The following is a 23,030-nucleotide window of genomic DNA, read 5'->3' on the forward strand; positions in this document are numbered from 1 at the left end:
AAATTCCTCTCAAATCCTGTAGGGGGTTCCAAAATTAGTTTTTGTTTTGGGATTCCTTCTCCAGACTCAGGGGGTAACATTGATCATTTAGATGATTTGATTCTTTCTAGGTACAGTGGCCTATAGGACTCAATGAATTTGTGGTTCATCTTGTTTTTTCTCCATCTTACTGGTTGCTTTTGCTGTGATTGTCCCTTCTGTATTTTCTCAATTTTATTATCACTGCATTTAGAAGGTATAAAGAGTGTTAGGTGGCCTTGTGTTTTGTATACTTACTAAGAATAAGATACACTTTAGAATTGGATATGACATCCATTATTAATTGGTACTGTAAGTATCAATATTTACTGTTTTATTATTGTAGATTATTGAATGAGTTAATCGTTGAATCAGCCTATTCAGGGGGAGTCATTGTATTCACTTGGTTTACCAGTCATTGGCATGTGTTCAATGACTCCACTCCAATGAGCGACTCTTCATTGCCCTGAGTTGTATGACCTTTGCAGTGGCACTCTGATACACAGAAAATGCAGCCAGTTTAGCCCACAGTCCCTCTTAACAAGCTGAGCGGCCACAGAGACCATTGAATATTGGAAAGATGCTGATGCATATTTGACCAGATGATGGTGCAGGACACTCTCTGCCCAGCAGAGGGAGCCAGAGACTTTTCCATGACAGCTGCAGTCTTCTGCGTGTTGGTGTACCTGGATGGGAGAATGATGGAGTCAGCTGCATGAAAAGGTGGCAATGACATTTTCCCCTCACCAGTGCCGTTTGGGTAAGGATTTCAGACTGTGAGAATAAGATTCGTCTCTCTTGATTGTCATGTTTTGACCGCTTTCTCACTGACAGCCCCTTTAATCAACCTGTATTGCCTGAGAACCTGATTTTGGCAAATCAGCTATTTAATTGTGACTCGATCTTGGGCCTTATTAGTATGAAAGTGGCCTCTCCTCCCATAGCCCTGGGGTGCGGCACCAGTGGGAGGGTTATCAGAGGCAATAAACCCAGGCCCGGTGCAATGGGAGTGCTTAGGGGTGCATTGCACCCCCAGACGGACCTCAGTGCACCTCCAATTGTCTCCTTATATTCCGATGTCTACATAGTATTTATGACTTTTTGTGCACCCCCATGGATTGCAGGTGCACCCCTCTGTATTTTATGGGGCCAAGCCTGAATATACCCAGTCCAGCTACCGAACCTGGCTTCTGGCCTTTAATATATTTTAAAATAACTGAGTACTTAAAATAAGTACGGGTCAGTGTGTGAGAGGGTGAAGGGTGAAGGGAGATGTAAACGAAGGTAATTAAAAAATAAAAGAGAAGGCACAGAATCCACACGTGACTCACCTGGGAGGTGGGGCGTGGAGGAGACCTCAAAGGGCCAGTTTCCAGTAACCCGCCCAGGCAGCTACATCCAGCCCCTGCCGGTGATGCTAGATCTCTGGTATTTCATTCAGTGTTCCTTCCAAAAAAAGTCTGCACACCACCAAGGTGAATTGGTTTAGTCTTGACGCTTGGTTGACAGTGTTGAGGGATGGGTAATGTATTGATGCTCGAGTGCCAAATCAACACAAATGGATAAGAAAAGGTCTAAGCCATCAGGTGCCCAGCTGAGGAAACAGAGGAAAGAGGAAGAGCAGAAACGCACAAAAGATAAATGTATGCAGCTATGTCATCTCTTTATGAGTATAATATCATGCATGTAATGAAACTGGCCTGTATAAACATGTTTGTTAGCCTATGTTGCTTGCTATTCTATTACACATAGGGCGACAATATGCCGTTTTCTGTCCAACTAGCTGACATAACATAGGATATAATTTCGCACAGTTTCATCATGATAATGTGTGTAGCCTGCAGCAAAACGATTTCAACTTAACTAGCAAATTATTGATTTGGTTAGGCCTAACTTTCATTGAGGTGATATCATAAAGGTTTCTGTGATTGTATTGACTAGGTCCTGAGCGTCCAGCGTATCCACGTTGTATACACTACCCGCCTGTTAGGCACTTATGTATAGGAAAAAACTATATAGGGTTCGGTACTATCCGCGGTTTCATGCATCCACTGGGGGTCTTGGAACATATCCCCCGCGGATAAGGGGGGACTACTCTATTGAGTCTTTTGGGGTGTCTTATGCTTAGCTAGAACCGGCACTGCACCAATGGTGTGACATCACTTAACTAATCAGTCATAGTAGCTGATAAGAATAGGCCTACAGGCAGTTAATTTCATAGTGTGCAAGTTGTTTTAACATAACCGTTTGTGCTCGTTATTTTGTGTATGTAAAAGTATTTCTTGGAGATAAATTATGTTAATATTATCTCAAGTCTACAGTAATGACTGTAATGACTTCATTATAATATGTGAGAACCAAAAAGGGCTACTTGTTGCCAGCGCCATTTTCTAATTCCTCATATATGGGCGTTGCCGTTATGTGCGGCTCCTGTCCCCATTCTGATCACTAATACATGCGCAGAACGCTTAACGCGACTCAGCCCTGACATCCTGAAGAGCAAACATGAGGAATACTTTATCAATTTGTCTGTTTTGCGTGACCGGTAAGTATCAAATACCAACTTTCTTCTCCTGGAAAGAGCGAGGCATCTCTGAAGTTGTTGTGACTTTCTAGAAAGTAGCCATGTATCTAGTTTAAGGTAAATGGTTATTTGACAGCGCAAGTAAATCGAAAGTAAGAACTGCTCTCGGCAAATGTCCGACCAGTAATTCCGTTAAACGCGCATTTTATCGCCTAACTGCTGGAAGTCTGCTATGAGGTGGTTTTAGACTTGCTCGTTTAACGACAAGTAAACTTAAGAAGTTGGCAGTGAAATCAAAATTTCGATTTCACAATCCTCTTAATTGACAGGTGAGGGCCAAAGAAATATGTGCGCCAAAACTGTTAGCTAATTAAAAATCGAAGTCCGAAAAGAAAGGCTGATATGAGTGTAGTAAAGTGAAAGCACACTTCCTAAACCGAGGGTTATGGAAGACAAAACAGCAGGCATGTGGGCTGCCCACAATTTCCAGTAATTTTCGAAATTTTCGTGGGAATTTTTGTCTCGCCAACTTTTGGAATTTATCTTTTTTAAATCTGCGCATGCGAGCACACTGTAGATCACAGTTTAGATCACACTATATTCACAGTTTAGATCACACCCATCCTTTTTCAAAATGGTTAATAGAGGGTGATTCCTGATCTTTAAAGAATTCTCTTATCACTGCATCACAGATTGTTTTTACTCGTAAAGTGGTGTGAGCAAACGTGTCCTGAAGTCTGACATTTCAATGTACAGATCATGCCTTCATCACATGCACACCGGGAAAAAACAAAAGCTTCCACCTGTGACTGACATTCAGCTCAGGAACGAGTACAACAAATTATGAAGTCATTTGTGATGCTATAGTGGTAACGGGTAGAATATTCTAAATAGGTATCATACTTTGCTGTGTACTGTTGTCTACATGTACTATATGTCTACATATAGCTATAGAATACATTTCCAAAAAGATATTGCGAAGAATAAGTAGCTATCTAATAACAAGCTAACCTTAAGATCTAGCTTCATTAATAGCTAAAAAATTGTGGTATTCGTTTTATAAAATGTTGGTATCTGTCTAATGCGCTTGATTAAGTGTTCGATTTTTTACAAAACAGCATTTCGGCAGTATTAAAATATAGCGCAGCATCACCACGGGCGGCGTCACCCTGTGGCCGAAGAAGGAAATGCACTGAATGAACTGAACGAGATTCACTGAAAGATCAGAATGAACTGGAAGAGCTGAAGCAATCAGTAGTGAGCTGGTAAACGGCAGCAGACTCAGTTACAAACTGAAAGAACTGGTTGAACGAACTGTAGGCACTGAAGGAATCGGTGTTCTGTGAACTGATTTGTTTAGTGCTTGCGGGCTTTTACGCTAAATGACCTGCTTGTTCTTAAGAGGGTAAAGGTTAACGGATTTGCATCCGATACGGCTGCATCTATATGCATGCTGCATGCAAATACAATTAAAAAAAGATGCATAAGGCCAAAACTGATACAGCAGCTTGTCCGTAGCTATGTTTCCGTGGCATCGTTGACAACCTTTAAAGCGGTCTTTCCTAATATCATTGAGATACGCAAATTGGAATGTTTCGATCTGTCCGGTTGAAGCGAGTAACGGGGTTATGCCACTGAAACATGTAGTATAGCCAGGTGATCTTTTGGGTTTTCCGTCTGATCACCCAAAAAGAAACTTGTTAGCGAGAAAGTCTTTCTAGGTCTTTCTTGTCCACCTCCAGCACCGTAAAATTTTGGCCGTTTCCATTCCGCATCTTCGATGCGCTACTTCAAAATGCGCATAGAAGTAGGCGGGGAACTTGAGTGGAGTGTGCTGTGACTGTCCGTGCCTCTGCGCGCAGTGGCTGCACCTGTGTTTGAAGTGAGTCAGTGGAAGTACTTGAATTAAAATACACTATATGGACAAAAGTATTCGGACGCCTGACCATTACACCAACAGGGACATTGTATTCAAATACATATATTTTAATATGGAGTTGGTCCCCCTTTTGCAGCTATAACAGCTTCCACTCTTCTTGGAAGGCTTTCTACAAGATTTTGGAGTGTTTCTGTGGGAATTTGTGCCCATTCATTCTGTAGAGCATTTATGAGGTCAGGCACTGATGTTGGACGAGAAGGTCTGGCTCGCAATCTCTGTTCCAGTTCATCCCAAAGGTGCTTGATGGGGTTGAGGTCAGGGCTCTGTGCAGGCCAGTCAAGTTCTTCCACACCGAACTCATCAAACCAGTCTTTATAGCCCTTGCTTTGTGCACAGGGGCACAGTCATGTTGGAATAGAAAAGGGCCTTCCCCAAACTGTTGCCACAAAGTTGGAAGCATAGCATTGTCCAAAATGTCTTGGTATGCTGAAGCATTAAGATTGCCCTTCACTGGAGATAAGGGGCCTAGCCCAAACCCTGACAAACAGGTGTGGCCAAATACTTTTGTCCGTATAGTGTAGTTCTGCAGTTACAATGATTGATATGAAAATGAATCTTGAACTATTAAATTTGGGCTATTATTACTATTTGAACTGTATTACCAAACTAATTACCAAATTAATAAGCTCAATTCCAAAGCAGATGTACCCAGTGTTTCCTACTACTGTTTCATGTAACTTCATGTAGAACAGTGTTTGTGCTGTTCACCATGACCAGCTGCAGATGGGTGCGGAGCAGCAATCGATAGGCAGGGAAGACCAGTAAGTTCTGCTGTCATAGTTTTAACTACTTCATGTAGGTGCTGAAGAGAGACGGCAGCCCAATGATTAAGCCATCAGCCAACATAAATACCCCAAGAAGCAGGGTTTAACCCAGATATTGGAGACGCACTTTGTACTGGCTTCTGCACCAGCTGATTTGAAATAGGTTTCATGGTGACATACATTGTTATAGTTAACATTTCCTGACAGTGAAAGAAAGGAAAGAAAGAAATTGGTCATTGCCAGTGTTTATCAGTTGGCAGATGTATGCCAGTGAATTACTTTAATAATCATGTTTTTGTAGATTTCAGTGTCTGTGTGATTGATGACTGTGATTTATCCAGTGATTCTCCCTAATATCGTTTTTCTCTGTGTGTCCAGCACTGTCTGCATCCTCTGCTCAGGTGCTGAATGGCACGGAGGGAGAGAAAGTCATTTTCCAAGCTGCAGTGAAAACCATGGGGACTTTTTCATTCAACGGTGCTGTCATAGGAGACGTCACCAATGGTCAGGGCACGCTTAACCTTGATAGGAGGTTCACAGGCAGACTGCAGTGGGACAGCAGCACTGGACTCTTCTCCATCACTGACCTGAAGAAGGAGGATTCTGGAGAGTACAGAGTGCAGAATAACGATGAAGGCCAACCAAAGCTGTCTGTATACAAGCTGACTGTATACAGTAAGTACCACTGTCTGTATCTACTGTATTACTAATGTGGCAGTACAGCACTGTCTCTGTGTATCTACTGTATCACTAATGTGGCAGTACAGCACTGTCTCTGTGTATCTACTGTATTACTAATGTGGCAGTACAGCACTGTCTCTGTGTTCCTACTGTATCACTAATGTGGCAGTACAGTACTGTCTCTGTGTATCTACTGTATTACTAATGTGGCAGTACAGTACTGTCTCTGTGTAACTGTCAGTGCTCCCGCCTCCTAGCCCTGTGCTTTTGTTTTTTCTTTTTTTTTTTTTTTTTTTCCCTTGTGTTTCTGCCCTGCCCTTCTCTCCGCCCTGTCTCCGCCTGATTACCTGCGCACCTGCATCTCATCCCCTCGTCGGACTGTCCCTTTATATGCCCTGCTTGCTGTGCAGTCTTTGCTAGTTCGTAGCAGTAGTTTTCTACCTGTTTCGTCCCCGCCGTTTCCATTGTTCGCTGTGTTTTGAGATTCGACCTGCCTGTTTTTTGATTCCGTTTTTTGCCTGCCGCTTTGCTTTGTTCGCCCGATCGTGCCCTCCCGTTTTCCGACCCTGCCCGTTCTGACTTTCCCGTTTCTGGATTTTCCCTTGGACTGCCTCTCTGGTTTTGACCCTGCCTGTGTACTGGTTTTTCGATTCTGCCGTGTGTTTTCACTATTCTGCCCGGAAACCCTCGTGCTTTTGGGTCTGCGACTGAGTCCTAGCCTGTGCTGCCTGACAGTATCTACTGTATTACTAATGTGGCAGTACAGTACTGTCTCTACTGTATTACTAATGTGGCAGTGCAGTACTGTCTCTGTGTATCTACTGTATCACTAATGTGGCAGTACAGTACTGTCTCTGTGTATCTACTGTATCACTAATGTGGCAGTACAGTACTGTCTCTGTGTATCTACTGTATTACTAATGTGGCAGTGCAGTACTGCCTCTGTGTATCTACTGTATCACTAATGTGGTAGTACAGTACTGTCTCTGTGTATCTACTGTATCACTAATGTGGCAGTACAGTACTGTCTCTGTGTATCTACTGTATCACTAATGTGGCAGTACAGTACTGTCTCTGTGTATCTACTGTATTACTAATGTGGCAGTGCAGTACTGTCTCTGTATATATGTGTCAGAGTGTTTAGAGAGTTGAGCTTTTTACCAGATGGATACAGGCTCATATCCAGAGTGGGTCACTGCTGTTGCACCCCTGAGGGAATCGCTTGTCTTGGACTTGCCTCAGAAATATGAATCTGTAAAAATATGAAAGGGGATCTGCTGGTAGGTGAAGCTTCTGTTCAGAGTTTCCACAGCCAGTCACAATACATACTATAGTCTGTGTCTCCAGTATTCATTCAGAAAATGAGTGATAGTGTGTAATATAAGCTGTAGGTGGCAATTGGGTGTTGAGGATGAAGTTTTCTGTGTAGCAGGTGTGTAGCCAATTTCCACAGGAGAAGAACCTTGAGGTATATTTATAAATTACTGAATTCATAGCTGCCGATACCGCTTTAGTTTAAAAACAGTTTTGATATAGTCTGTAACAATCTTGTGGACTTCACACAAGTTTGAAAGACTTGGTCCTTCTACATACTTTGCACTTAAGAGGGCTTAAGAAACCTCTTTGCACTTAAGAGGGCTTAAGAAACCTCTTTGCACTTAAGAGGGCTTAAGAAACCTCTTTGCACTTAAGAGAGAAGAATTGTACCAATCTGTTTCTATCTAGCAAAGCATCGTTTGCACGTGCAAATTGATCTGCACTTCACATTTGCCAGGTTACACTGATCAAGACAATTTGGCAACCATTCCCTGTTTCCTAGTTGCCCATGTTGGCAATCAAAAATGGATAAAACAACAAATGTGCTCTATTTTTTCCTCTTTAAATAAACCAGTGTTTCCCGCCTCATTGCCCTGCAGTAGTGGCCCAGTGTTATCTCCCACCATTACAAAATAGTCAACAAAGAAATATTTCCTCCTGTCCTCCTTAAAACGTGACAATATTAATTTTCATCCCAAATAGGGCTGCATTCATAAGATCTTATTAATTCCACATGCAAAATTCTTGTTGTACCTTCCCTAGCAGGTCTATAATTCTATTGTATTCGAGTGCTGCTACCGATTAATACATGAACAGTGATTGCAGTAAATATCTCTGATCTACTGCCTCTTTATTTTGTGTTGATACATTTGAGGTTTTATTCTGGCAACTTAACCAAGCTACTTGCAATAGCAAGCATGCTAAATAGCTAGCTAGCAAGTGTGCCTCTAGTTTGCTGTCTACCCAAGAGACAGGTGGCAGTAATTACTTTATTTAATGTGTTGACCTGGACTGTGACAAGGCAACTTCATTTTTATTTAGCTTGCTGGCCTGGTTTCATTTCTAGCTAGTAGACTAGCTAGCTACTTTACACGCAAATCGGTTCAGGTATTGTTAATATTTCATAAACACTTGTGAATATTAATGAGATTATTTAGTCAAATAACATTTCTGACAATCCCCTGCCAGCTGCATGTCAGTGCTGTCCTGGTGCTTCCAGTCATCGGGTAATACGCTATTACTTACCACACCGTAGCGGCAGAAATGTACTTATTATCATTATAAAATGGTACTCTGTACCTCATGAATGACCCTGCTTTGTTTTTCCTGTCACTGACTTCAGTACAGCAGTCAGGGGCACGTGCTGATTTGTGCTCTATCATCACCAGTTCTGCCACACTCCTCATCACTTTCTTTAGCTTGCCTGCTGAAGTCTAACACAGCTCATTTTAGTTCCAGTTTAATTTCCCTTCCACACAGAGTACAGACTGCAGTTTCATTTATTAATAGGGAATAATGATCCAGAGCGACTTAGCAAGTTACAGAAGTACATAGAATTAGCCACATTATTGAAAGGACTTCTTCAGAGAGCATCAGTAGCACATTTGAAGAAGTGAACAATCTACATTATGAATAACAGTATCCACACTGATTCTGGATGTTTTGTGTCTCTTTTTCATGTGGCCCTGGACCTGCCTCATAGCCCAAAATGAAGTTCTCAAAGGTAAAAACTCCCACAACTGCCCACAGCTACACAGTACAGACTGCAGTTTCATTTATTTATGGGGAATAAGTATCCACAGTGACTATATCGGGGTACAGAAGTAGATAATATTTGGCTACATTAATAATCATACAGATTCATAAACACATTTGAATAAGTGAACGATCTACATAACAGTATCCACACAGTTTTACTGATTCTGGATGTTTTGTGTCTCTTTCCCATGTGTCCCTGGACCTGCCCTGAAGGGGAAATCAGAAAACTTGAGGGTAAGAACTCCCACAATCCCCTCTCTGCCCACAGCTGCACACTGGAGTCTCTGAGTCAGAGGGACCCTACTGTCACATGCGCATCATCACCAGTTCTGCAGCCCTCCCCATCTCTTGCTTTCTTTAGCTTGCCTGCTGAAGTCTAATACAGCTCATTTTAGTTCCAGTTTAATTTCCCTTCCACACAGAGTACAGACTGCAGTTTCATTTATTTATGGGGAATAATTCTCCAGAGCGATTTAGCAAGTTACAGAAGTAGGTATACTTAGCCACGTTATTAAAAGGACTTCTTCAGAGAGCATCAGGGACACATTCGAACAAGTGAATGATCTACATTATGAGTAACAGTATCCACACAGTTTTACTGAATCTGGATGTTTTCTGTCTTTTCTTGTGTGGCCCTGGACCTGCCCTGTAGAGCAAGACAGACATTTCGAAGGTAAGAACTCCCACAATCCCCCTCTCTGCCCACAGCTACACAGTACAGACTGCAGTTTCATTTATTTATAGGGAATAAGTATCCACAGTGACTTTGATATTGAGGTACAGAAGTTGATATTATTTTGCCACATTAATTAAAGGACACATTCGGAAAGCATCAGGGACACATTTGAACAAGTGAATGATCTACATTATGAGTAACAGTATCCACACAGTTTTACTGAATCTGGATGTTTTCTGTCTTTTCTTGTGTGGCCCTGGACCTGCCCTGTAGACCAAGACAGACATTTCGAAGGTAAGAACTCCCACAATCCCCCTCTCTGCCCAAAGCTATACAGTACAGACTGCAGTTTCATTTATTTATGGGGAATAAGTATCCACAGTGACTTTGATATCGGGGTACAGAAGTAGATAATATTTGGCTACATTAATAATCATACAGATTCAGAAACACATTTGAATAAGTGAATGATCTACATAACAGTATCCACACAGTTTTACTGATTCTGGATGTTTTGTGTCTCTTTCCTATGTGGCCCTGGACCTGCCCTGAAGGCAAACTCGGAGAACTCGGAGGTAAGACCTCCCACAATCCCTCTCTCTGCCCACAGCTGCACACTGGAGTCTCTGAGTCAGGGGTACTCTACTGTCACATGCACATCATCACCAGTTCTGCAACCCTCCCCATCTCTTGCTTTCTTTAGCTTGCCTGCTGAAGTCTAATACAGCTCATTTTAAATCCATGTTAATTTCCCTTCCACACAGAGTACAGACTGCAGTTTCATTTATTTATGGGGGATAATAATCCAGAGCGATTTAGCAAGTTACAGAAGTAGGTATACTTAGCCACGTTATTAAAAGGACTTCTTCAGAGAGCATCAGGGACACATTTGAACAAGTGAATGATCTACATTATGAGTAACAGTATCCACACAGTTTTACTGAATCTGGATGTTTTCTGTCTTTTCTTGTGTGGCCCTGGACCTGCCCTGTAGAGCAAGACAGACATTTCGAAGGTAAAAACTCCCACAATCCCCCTCTTTGCCTACAGTTACACAGTACAGACTGCAGTTTCATTTATTTATAGGGAATAACTATCCACAGTGACTTTGATATTGAGGTACAGAAGTCGATATTATTTTGCCACATTAATTAAAGGACACATTCGGAAAGCATCAGGGACACATTTGAACAAGTGAATGATCTACATTATGAGTAATAGTATCCACACAGTTTTACTGAATCTGGATGTTTTCTGTCTTTTCTTGTGTGGTCCTGGACCTGCCCTGTAGACCAAGACAGTCATTTCGAAGGTAAGAATTCCCACAATCCCCCTCTCTGCCCACAGCTATACAGCGCAGACTGCGGTTTCATTTATTTATGGGGAATAAGTATCCACAGAGACTTTGATATCGGGGTATAGAAGTCGATAATATTTGGCTACATTAATAAAAGTACAGATTCAGAAAACATCAGTAACACATTTGAAGAAGTGAATGATCTACATTATGAATAACAGTATCCACACAGTTTTACTGATTCTGGATGTTTTGTGTCTCTTTCCCATGTGGCCCTGGTCGTTTCCTATAGGTGAAATCAAAGAACTCAAAGGTAAGCACTCCAACAATCCCCCTCTCTGCCCACAGCTGCACACTGGAGTCTCTGAGTCAGGGAGACTCTACTGTCACATGCACATCATCACCAGTTCTGCAGCCCTCCCCATCTCTTACTTTCTTTAGCTTGCCTGCTGAAGTCTAATACAGCTCATTTTAGTTCCAGTTTAATTTCCCTTCCACACAGAGTACAGACTGCAGTTTCATTTATTTATGGGGAATAATTCTCCAGAGCGATTTAGCAAGTTACAGAAGTAGGTATACTTAGCCACGTTATTAAAAGGACTTCTTCAGAGAGCATCAGTGAAACATTCGAACAAGTGAACAATCTACATTATGAGTATCAGTATCCACACAGTTTTTCTGATTCTGGATGTTTTGTGTCTCTTTCCCATGTGGCCCTGGACCTGCCCTGAAGGCAAACTCGGAAAACTCGGAGGTAAGACCTCCCACAATCCCTCTCTCTGCCCACAGCTGCACACTGGAGTCTCTGAGTCAGGGGTACTCTACTGTCACATGCACATCATCACCAGTTCTGCAACCCTCCCCATCTCTTACTTTCTTTAGCTTGCCTGCTGAAGTCTAATACAGCTCATTTTAAATCCACGTTAATTTCCCTTCCACACAGAGTACAGACTGCAGTTTCATTTATTTATGGGGGATAATAATCCAGAGCGATTTAGCAAGTTACAGAAGTAGGTATACTTAGCCACGTTATTAAAAGGACTTCTTCAGAGAGCATCAGGGACACATTTGAACAAGTGAATGATCTACATTATGAGTATCAGTATCCACACAGTTTTTCTGAATCTGGATGTTTTCTGTCTTTTCTTGTGTGGCCCTGAACCTGCCCTGTAGACCAAGACAGACATTTCGAAGGTAAGAACTCCCACAATCCCCCTCTCTGCCCAAAGCTATACAGTACAGACTGCAGTTTCATTTATTTATAGGGAATAAGTATCCACAGTGACTTTGATATCGGGGTACAGAAGTAGATAATATTTGGCTACATTAATAATCATACAGATTCAGAAACACATTTGAATAAGTGAATGATCTACATAACAGTATCCACACAGTTTTACTGATTCTGGATGTTTTGTGTCTCTTTCCTATGTGGCCCTGGACCTGCCCTGAAGGCAAACTCGGAGAACTCGGAGGTAAGACCTCCCACAATCCCCCTCTCTGCCCACAGCTGCACACTGGAGTCTCTGAGTCAGAGGGACCCTACTGTCACATGCGCATCATCACCAGTTCTGCAGCCCTCCCCATCTCTTGCTTTCTTTAGCTTGCCTGCTGAAGTCTAATACAGCTCATTTTAGTTCCAGTTTAATTTCCCTTCCACACAGAGTACAGACTGCAGTTTCATTTATTTATGGGGAATAATTCTCCAGAGCGATTTAGCAAGTTACAGAAGTAGGTATACTTAGCCACGTTATTAAAAGGACTTCTTCAGAGAGCATCAGTGAAACATTCGAACAAGTGAACAATCTACATTATGAGTATCAGTATCCACACAGTTTTTCTGATTCTGGATGTTTTGTGTCTCCTTCCTATGTGGCCCTGGACCTGCCCTGAAGGCAAACTCGGAGAACTCGGAGGTAAGACCTCCCATAATCCCCCTCTCTGCCCACAGCTGCACACTGGAGTCTCTGAGTCAGAGGGACCCTACTGTCACATGCACATCATCACCAGTTCTGCATCCCTCCCCATCTCTTGCTTTCTTTAGCTTGCCTGCTGAAGTCTAATACAGCTCATTTTAAATCCAGGTTAATTTCCCTTCCACACAGAGTACAGACTGCAGTTTCATTTATTTATGGGGGATAATTCTCCAGAGCGATTTAGCAAGTTACAGAAGTAGGTATACTTAGCCACGTTATTAAAAGGACTTCTTCAGAGAGCATCAGTGAAACATTCGAACAAGTGAACAATCTACATTATGAGTATCAGTATCCACACAGTTTTTCTGATTCTGGATGTTTTGTGTCTCTTTCCCATGTGGCCCTGGTCGTTTTCTATAGGTGAAATCGGAGGACTTAAAGGTAAGAACTCCCACAATCCCCCTCTGGAATCTGAGTCAGAGGGACTCTACTGTCACATGCATATAATCACCAGCTCAGCTCTCACTGAAATTAATCAATCATGCTGCATCAGATTCGGAAAAATGGGAATGTTTGTTATATGTTATAACAAATACATACATTTTGTTAAGGAATGTCTAAAAATGTTTTAACAACTGTTTGTACACAAACATGGTAATTGATATTATCTTATGTTGTCTGATATTAAACAAGGGTTTATAGAAAGTTGAAGAAGCGTATTCTTGAGTGCTTGGACTATATTGTGTCTCTTTGTGCCTTGTCTCTTAGGCGGCATCATTGCTGTCAGCGTCCTGGTCATACTCTGTGCTGCAGTAGTGTTTTTATTCGTAATTCGCCGTCAGCGTCAGCGTAAGTATCACTCAGGCTGCTTTGAGCTCTGTCAGTGTCACACCCTCAATCCCTCAATTTTTAGCAGCAGGGAGGAGGCGTGTCTGAGCTGGGTAGACCAAAGGGAGTGGAGCTACACTTCTGTTAATGCAGAACAGAGAGACAGTGGGAACTCTTTACAGAGGCTTTCAGGTAGTCTCTCTCTGGCAGTTACACGGACAGATTGGGCACATATTATCTGTAATACCTGACAGACTGTGGTAGTGATGGGCAGGTTGGTAGCGTACAGATGCACTCTGCTCCCAGTGACAGCGGAGCCCTTCATGCAAAGAAAACCTCCCTGACAGACATTAAAGCGCACCTGCCTCCCCCATTCAAGTGAAGTAGTCAGAACCTGTTCAGCCTGCACAGTGTGACTTCAGCTCATGTAATAATGCTCCAGTGAACTCTCTAACAAACACAAAAGGTATTCCTTACATTTTAACACAGTTGTGTTTGAAGGGTGAGCACCTTGTGGATTCAGTTGTAGTAAGGTTGCTATAGCCGAAAAGGTTGCTTGTTAGATAGCTAGTCTATATGTGCTTGCCTACACTTAATACATTTTATAGTCACCATGACAAGACTGTTAAATAAATGCAGTTTTCATGGAAATAATGCAGGACAGACAACCTCCAGTGCAGTGAGACAGCTGGAAACATTGTCCCAGAGCAGTTGTAAGGTATAGAATCACTTCAAGCTGCAAGCTTGCTAGCTAGTTGGTGATCTGAACCTGTAACTTACAGAAGATCTCCTCTCCATCAGTGTCCATCAGTGTCCATGTGCTTCAGCCAGGGCTTGTGTGGGTTGCTACAGCACACAGATGCCTTTATAAATATCCCCTGCACTCAGTTTTAAATCGTCCGCCTCATATAACAATTTGAACAATACATTGTCATGTTGTAATTCATATGGTGGGTAAGCTATGCATATTTACATTTAAATTTACATTTATTTATTTAGCAGACGCTTTTATCCAAAGCGACTTACAAAAGTGCATACAGCAAGTATAGCGACAGTACGGGGACAGGATGTGTACAGTTCCACAATGAGACAGTTCTCAGCTGAGAGCAGCGTCTGTTTGAGGACACAGTACTATCAGATTTGTACAATTACAGCCTATAGGGCAACTAATATGATACACTTTCAAACGGCAAACTTCAACAACATTTATATTTAATATTTAAATTGACTCATCAGCTATTGCTTTTGCTGTATTTTATCTACTCAATGAATGTGAGAAAAACGGCACTGCAAGTGTGCAGGGGTGTTTTTCCTTTTTAAACTAAACATACATGATACTGATGTTTTAACTTGTTCCGTTTTATTCATACGTATTGAAAAGGCTCATCTCAGTTCCAGAACTGCTTTATTTTCTCAGAAGTATCTGCTCAGCTTTTATGGTTTATGGCTGTGTTCTGCAAAGGGGACTAATAACTCTGAATTATGCATGCGTGTGTGTGTGTGTGAGATTGAGTGTGTGTGAGAAAGATTATAGACAAGTTGAAAGGTGATGTCAGGATATGTGTTTATGACTCGGACTCACTCACCACTGTCTTTTTTATCACAGTGAAAAACGACATGGAAGAGCTCCTCAGAGGTAACTGTCCTCTCAGTCTGCATGTGTGTGAGAGTTAATAATTGTATGTATTCCTGTGAGTGAGCCTGTGTGTGTGTGTGCGCGCGCGTGTGTGAGTGAGCCTGTGTGTGTGTGTGTGTGTGTGTGAGTGTGTGTGAGTGAGCCTGTGTGTGTGTGTGTGTGTGTGTGTGTGTGTATGTGTGTATGTGTGTATGTACGTGTGTATGTATGTATGTATGTATGTATGTATGTATGTTAATGTGTCAGAACTCAGGCAGGGACTCAAGCGCAGACAGCGGAGATGGATGCCAAAAACGGGTTTAATAATCCAAACGGGTAATCCACAAAACGAAGTCAGGGCAGGCAGAGTCAAAAACCGGGCAGACACGGCAACCAAAACCACGGGGCAAGAATGAGGAACGAAGTCAGGAAAAACAGGCAAAGTCCAAAACCAGAAAAACACAGCAAACATTCCACAAATCAGGTCCAGAAATCTTAGTCAAGAATAAACAGGCAAAGCAAAAGGAACCAACAGGCAAACCAGAACAGACAGCGAGTAGCGAAACAGCAAACTGAGACGAACTGGCAAACAAGACAAAGACAAGCAGGGTAGATATAGGACTAGGGTGATGAGGTGATGGGAAGCAGGTGTGCTGGCAGGCAGGTAGAGACAATCAGGTGGGCGGAGACAGGGCGGAGAGCGGGGCAGGGCTAGAACACAAGGAAAACAAAAGCACATGGACAGGGAAAAGAAAACAACCGACTAAGACGCCGCAGTCATGACAGTGTGTGTGTGTGTGTATGTGTGTGTGAGTGACTCTGTGTGTGTGTGTGTGTGAGTGAGTCTGTATGTGTGTGTGTCAGTGTGCGTGAGCCTGTGTGTGTGTGTGTGTGTGTGCGTGTGTGTGTGTGTGAGTATGTGTGTGTGTGTGCGTGTGTGTGTGTGTGAGTGAGTCTGTGTGTGTGTCAGTGTGAGTGAGCCTGTGTGTGTGTGTGCGTGTGTGTGTGTGTGAGTGAGTCTGTGTGTGTGTCAGTGTGAGTGAGCCTGTGTGTGTGTGTGTGTGAGTGAGCCTGTGTGTGAGTGTGTGTGTGTGTGTGTGTGTGTGAGTGAGCCTGTGTGTGAGGCTTGTTAAAGCTCATGTCAGGAGACATGTTACCCAGCCTCACTTGCTGAGAGACAATGACATATAAATAGGCTGCAGAAAACACACAGGGAGAAGCAGTAATGATCAGGACTTTGGCGTCTCACACATGACAGTTCAAACTCACTGCACAGTAAGAAACACTTCACATGCAGTCACATACAGTCACAACAGCAGGTATAAATACTTACTGGATCAATATCAGATTTAACATTTCAAGATACATACTATTTTGTTTTAGTTTTGTGAAAAAAAATTGGTGGTGTGGAAAAGAGGATATTCTTGGAGAGGTGTGTGTGTGTTAATACTTTTTTCTTTCTGATTGTAGACAAAGAATTGAAAAGAGATGGTAAGTGTTCTCTCACTGTATGTGTGTGTGTGTGTGTGTGTGAGAGTGAGAGAGAGAGAGATATTAAAGGTTAAAGAAGACAGGTATAAAAGGTTGTGTTTGGAACTTTGCCTTTTATTACATAACTATGTATATAATATGTTTCTGTAGCACCTTTAATCAGAATCAGAATCAGAATTTCTTTATTGTCATTGTAACATGTACAACGAAATTTGAGTACAGTCCTCAACAGTGCAAAGATCAATAAAAAAGCTAGTAAAATAATATATAAAATAATTTAAAAGTAAGACTATAAAAAAAGTAAAAATGGTAGAACACAAGTAAAAACACCCAGAGATATCTACATTGAAAAATTGCACAGATCAGAAAGATTGCAGAGATCCCTTGTTGCAGAGTGAAGAACCCTGAGCATTAATTGCACAGATCCCTTATTGCACAGTGAATGTGAACATTATGTTTTGTGGCATTTAAAGCTTGTACAGCTGTGGGAGAAAAACTGTTTTTGAGTCAGTTTGTCCTCGTTCTGCAACAGAAAGTGAGCATCACTCTGTCATATTTTGTGGTAGAGTTCTAAAGAAATTATGCACAAAAATGAAAAGTATTGTCTTTGCTTTAGTTGTGTTCTTGATTTCTAGTTCACGAGGTACACTGGAAAGGGCCACTATTTCGCACACATTTCACGTGCGGCATCTTCCCCTTTTGTGGGTGATCAGCATACATCGTGAGTGATAATGTAAATATTGACAGTCAGATTTAAGCCTGGGCCATTCCTCTGAGATGATGTCAAACATGGTGATTTAGCTGCACAGCCGGAGAGCTTGAGTAAGTGAGAAATGAAATCTGATCCACAGGACAGGCCAACACGTTGCAGAGCTGCGGCAGTGAAATGGCAGTGTAGGAGGAAGAAATTAACGCTGAAAATTAACACTTGGTTACATAAAAAAGACAGTGAGATCTGAGGCACTGCACCAAGTATAGCCCCCAGGTTTCTGTCGGGATCTGAACTGGAGTCGGATGGGGAGACCAGCTGACAGCATTTGGTTGAGGCTAGGAACAGTTTCGGTTGCTTTGTCATGCTGTTCGTTTTCACTGGGATGCTGGTAGATAACATTTGTTTCGTGACCTACAATGACCCTTGCACCAGGTCATTTTAACATGCTGTTTGTTCTGCCGGGACTCACAGGACTGTGTTTTTGGGGTCAACTATTCGTTGTTGGCTCTCTAAAGCCGAGCATTGTGTTATGCCATCAATTTTAAATGAAACCTCAATGTCGAAAACTCCCACTGGGGCTCCGGTATCTGTGGAGCCCACAAGAAGCTGGCCCATAAGGAGATCCCCAGAGTTTGTAGATTCAGATTTGTTGGCTGATATCAGACAAGCAGGTCAGTTATGTTTTCAGGTGCTAAACCTTTCTGTTCTTTGAAAACAAGCAGCGGGGCTCCCAAGTGATGCAGTGGTTAAGGCACGGGCTTTAAGGGCATGGTGAGCTTGACAGTCCAGGTTTGAACCCAACCGTGTCATCAGCCGTGGCGACTGGCAGCCCACAGGGACGGGATAACTGTTTCTCAGGCACTGCTTGCCTCCTCAGGGAGCTGCAGGTTGCTTGGATGATGTCAGTGAAGCCACACCCACCCCCAGCTTGCTATAGTGCGCTGTGCAGCTTGCAGTGTGAATAATATCCTTTGGCTGAGTGTGAGTGTATCGGGGGGGGGGTTACATTCCACCCCCCCCTCTTGCATGGGTACAGCGGTCTCCACAGTGAGAGATGACAAAAAGTCCAGTTGGCCATTCTAAAGAAGCAAAAGATAGATAGTCACGGGTAACTTTAATTTCTCCTTTCATCTTGACCAAACCCAGTACCAGATTACGTGAAGGGATGTAGAAAGCACTGGCCAGCTGTTGGTGTAACTTTTCCAACATCTTTGCTTTATTTTAAGGTGTCAGAGGGATTGAGGATGGAGAGTCTTCAAAAATGATGAGACAGGAGGGTGTTATGGACACAGGTTAGCTGAGTGTCTGGCTTCTGTCCCTCCGTCGGTTAGTGTGTCAGTCAGACTTCACTGAGTGTTCTACTTTCATTGCTTTTCTTTTTTCCCTCACAGAAATGTGATCCCAGCCATGGAACCCAGCTGAAGGACTTGTGTCCCCTGAAGATGCCACTTTGCTCACAGTCATGAGCTCTCAGTTAGTCCCAGCTTTGATCCTTCTGTTTTTTTCAGAATCCACTGAGCTCAATCCCACTGAGGGTTTGAGTGGGTGATGTGCTTCTGTGTGTCTATAAGTTCTGTCCCTCCTTTTCACATACAGATATCTGTGCACATCTGTGTCTGCGTAGTTTTTTCAGCCAGAGATTCATTGTACTGATCTCCCCTTCATTAATGCTGCTATCAGTGAAGTTGTAGTGTCTCTTTTCAGAAATTCAGTTTATTCTATTTGAAACAACTGCCAAAGCTTCCATTTACTGAGTAGTCAGGACACCTGTGTATATGATGTTAATTTTAAAAACATATGTGAAGAATAACAGAAGAATAACTTGATCTGATTTACTGCATACAGTAAAGCAGGGCTCATTCTCAGTCCTCATCAGTTCATTAATATTGTAACACAGATGTGTGTATGAGGAGTGAGACTGTAGCCCAGTGCAGGGCTTCCCAATCCTGCTCTTACTGCCTGTGTGCAGGTTTCCCTTTCATATCAGCTCTCTTTCACTGAGCTGTTCATTGAGCCTTTAACTGGGCATTTTGTGAGGATTAATTAGCAGCAGAAAGAAATTTAGTATTGGAATGTGAACAAGATGTACACTAGGGTCCAAAATTATTGTGACACCTGGGCATTTTGTGGTTAAGTGTGGATGTGTCCATGTAGCAATTAGTTTTATCACTCGAACCTAATTTATGGTGTGGCGAAAACGGTTACAAAACATCTCTTTATGTGGTTGGCACATGATTGCCTGATGACTACCCTTATTTCCAACATTTTAATAATATGTATTATTATTTTAATTAATTAATTATACATTAATTCTGCCAAACAAACTGACAATTCCATGACATTAACTTAATTTTAAAAGGTACCTACATACTTATTGAGTGCAGGCAAGTGAACAAAGATGACCATCACTTCAATTAGGCCTGATTGAACGTTGCCCTGCCCCCTAATTGAACACTCATACTGAAGCCTATATAAACCTAACAAGGTTGGAACATGGTCACAGAAGATGAAGCTGAAATTGACATTGACATAAATATGACTCTCCCAGTGTCTGGTGGAATATGCCGCAAAAATATTGTGGGTTTTCAGAAAAAAAGTGTCCCAATAATTTTGGACTCCAGTGTGTATAAAAGTATTAATTCATCATATTTTTTGTACATATCTGGACAGCTATTTCAATTGAGAAGCTTTCCAGTTCTTTGTTTTTAGTTCCACGCTTAAATTTATCAATTAACCACTTTAAGGTACATATTAGTTTGTACCAGAGATTGTCAATTACACCGAATGAGCTGGTGAGAACATTAGATGCAGACTGTTGATATTTAGGAGTCTGATCAGCAACTTTATTTTCCTGATAAGCAGTCCTTTTGTAGTTATAGTTTATAGTTACTTTCCCCATATTTTCCAGTGACTGCCATGATGTGCAAGAATTGAGCAAAGGGCCATCCTCACACCCTGTAAAGTTCTGACTGAGTCTGAAAGCAAGCAAACCTTAAAGGAGGGGGGACCTTACATCCTGTGTCAGTTTTACACATTAGCTATAATCTGCATTTTTGCTTTTTTATTTATCATTTACTTTTCTTCCTTGACCTGGCTGTTGTGCTTATGACTTGTATATTGTGCTGCATGTTATACATTTTTTATATTCACATTGTATTCATTTTCATCATTTTTAAGAGGACTTCCTAACTTGTTCAGCTCTCTTTAAATTTTCTTAAAAAGTGGAAAAGTAGACCTGCCAGCCCTATCTGACTCCACCCAGCAGAGAATGCCGCCTCCGTTTCATTTCCTGTCTCCAGAAGTGGGTCTGGCTGCTACAGGAAGTGAAGACATGGTGTGTTTTGCCTATGATTGCTGTGCACTTGGTCCTCATAGGTAATCTGAATGTTCCAAACCCTGTGACATTGTAAGGCCTCATCCTGTAGTAAATTGATACAGTTATTGATTTTCATGAATAATGCTGTAATAGTATTTGGAGGAACAATTATGTGAAAATTTGAAGGAGTAATTATAACACATAAGTTTATGTCAGTATTTCAATTTGATCTTCTCAGTATTTGAAAGTATTTCTGTGGTTTCCAAGCATTATTAGGACTTTTTATAAGTGCCTGTTACTTTTTTCATTTTTCCTTGCTTGGCAGAGATGATCTGCATGGCCATAAAGGCAGGAAATGAGGACAGCAAAGTCACTGGAAACATTCAGAGTCACTCTGTTAGACACACACAGTAAACAAGCGTCTGTTGCGGAGTTTGCTGTGAGACCAGTGTTTCAGGACAGCTAGCAGTGCTGGGTCAGAGTCTAAGCCCCAGGGAGCTCTGGGGGGCTGCCAAGAAAGCAGTGTAGTGTCCCTGCCACCCTTGCACTAGTTGCGCGTGTGCATGTTTGTGAGTGTGTGTGGTATGTGTGTTGGGGTGTTGGAATTTCCTATCTCTCTCTTTTGGTTACTTTGGGTTAATTCAAGTATTTAAAAGGGAAATACTGTAGTGCCTTTCAGCTGAAGCTTGGAACGCTGCACTATGAGAATGTCAATTAATGTAATTATGCTGTAGAAATATGCATTGAAAGCAGGCCATAGGCTTTTTTACTTGGAGTGGAGTTTTCATAGGAGGTGAGAAGAATGTCAGTGCTTGAACTGTGCGTTTCATCATGACCAGGGGAAAGAGTGAAGTCTCACTGAATGACATGCTGTCAGTAAGCCAGCTTTGACTTTGTAGATGTGTTTTCCGTGTTTTACTCAATATTGAGAGTCATCCTGATTATGGCGTAATTTTGTGCCTTGCACTATCCTGTCTTATGAAACTCAGAATGCACTATTTCTGTTATATCAGGACTTGTCTTTTCTTCCTCATTTAATTGGAAAATATTTTTCTATGAGTTAATGCACTTATATGCACTATAAATTTAGTGCTTTTTGCTGCCAAAGAATATATGTGCACTATGTATCCACAATGCTGTTTGAAATCTTTTTTGGTAGGGTTTGCCAGCTTGTCTCAGAGATGTATTTGTGTGTGTAACTGCTGATTTTCTAAAGGGCTTTGAGTGACTACTGTTGGAACCCCAGCAGTGCTAATGCTGTTACTCCCTTGAGCACTGAAGCACTAAACCAGAGCAGTTTCAGAGAAAGGCTGCGAAGAGGGAAATGTGTAAAATAAGATTCATTAATGCCACTGGTGGACACACTGTTACATGAAGTCTTATTATTTATCAGTGTCACCTGATTAACACACACCTGCGGGCACTTAAATCTCAGGTAATGTGTTGGCTGTGCAGCAGTACTGTTACAATTGTATTCTTGCTTTAAAATAAAATGCTGAAATATACCCCAAAAATGTCAGAACATTATATGCATCATTTATGCTGTTACTTTCGTATAACAATGCTTTGTTTTTGGATGTATGAAAGGCTTCTTGCAATAAAGATTTGCACAGAAGTGTTGCATATTTGAGTTTGTGTTATTTGTTAGCAAGCTGCCTTGCAGTAATACTGCATGAAAGGACAGTGTGAAATATATGTTATATAAATAGTATTTGGTTTGTGTGTGTGTATGTAAGTGTGCATGTGTATGCTCCTTACAGTAGTGCACCATAGCTCATGTAATTTGGAAAAGTCAGTGAAGGAAAAATAAATTATATTTTATGTACATAATGTCATGGGGTTTTTTCCCCACTGTGTTTCACTATAAATTCTTAAGACCGTGCACAGATGACAGTGTTTTGTGAAGTAGTGAATGCATATTCCACACCAGTTGTTGATGTTGGATCACTGATCACCCAACCGCTGATCCAGGATCAGTCTGACCTACACCCAGCAGTGATCTCTGTGCTGGAGCAGCAGGTAGGCATCAGTATCAGAGCTAGATGTGCCATTTCCCCCTAGAGGAGGAGGTGTGAAGTGCAGAGAGAGATGAGTGTGGAGAGTGGGGTGCAGGGGAATCTCTCCTCTCTGCTCTGGAGCTGTGGGGAGCTGCTCACTTCTCAGTACTGCAGGGTTGCT

General features: G+C 41.9%; 1 protein-coding gene across 5 annotated transcripts; it reads left to right on the forward strand.

Annotated features, from left to right (window-relative positions):
* The first annotated feature begins 2,483 nt into the window (after positions 1–2,483).
* Positions 2,484–19,676, forward strand: LOC118769943. 5 transcript variants are annotated; one of them, XM_036517372.1, is made up of 14 exons: positions 2,484–2,563; positions 5,624–5,920; positions 8,946–8,966; positions 9,215–9,235; positions 10,232–10,252; positions 12,148–12,168; positions 12,429–12,449; positions 12,870–12,890; positions 13,311–13,331; positions 13,659–13,739; positions 15,325–15,354; positions 16,804–16,824; positions 18,763–18,828; positions 18,928–19,676. In XM_036517372.1, the coding sequence occupies exons 1-14, from the start codon at positions 2,524–2,526 to the stop codon at positions 18,933–18,935; spliced, it is 690 nt and encodes a 229-aa protein (XP_036373265.1). In that variant the 5' UTR covers positions 2,484–2,523; the 3' UTR covers positions 18,936–19,676. The 5 variants fall into 5 exon arrangements, with proteins under 5 accessions (XP_036373265.1, XP_036373268.1, XP_036373266.1 ...); XM_036517375.1 differs by lacking the exon at positions 18,763–18,828; XM_036517373.1 differs by lacking the exons at positions 12,148–12,168; positions 12,429–12,449.
* Positions 19,677–23,030: the final 3,354 nt, after the last annotated feature.

Source organism: Megalops cyprinoides, chromosome 22 (assembly GCF_013368585.1).
Source record: "Megalops cyprinoides isolate fMegCyp1 chromosome 22, fMegCyp1.pri, whole genome shotgun sequence".
Lineage (NCBI taxonomy): Eukaryota > Metazoa > Chordata > Actinopteri > Elopiformes > Megalopidae > Megalops > Megalops cyprinoides.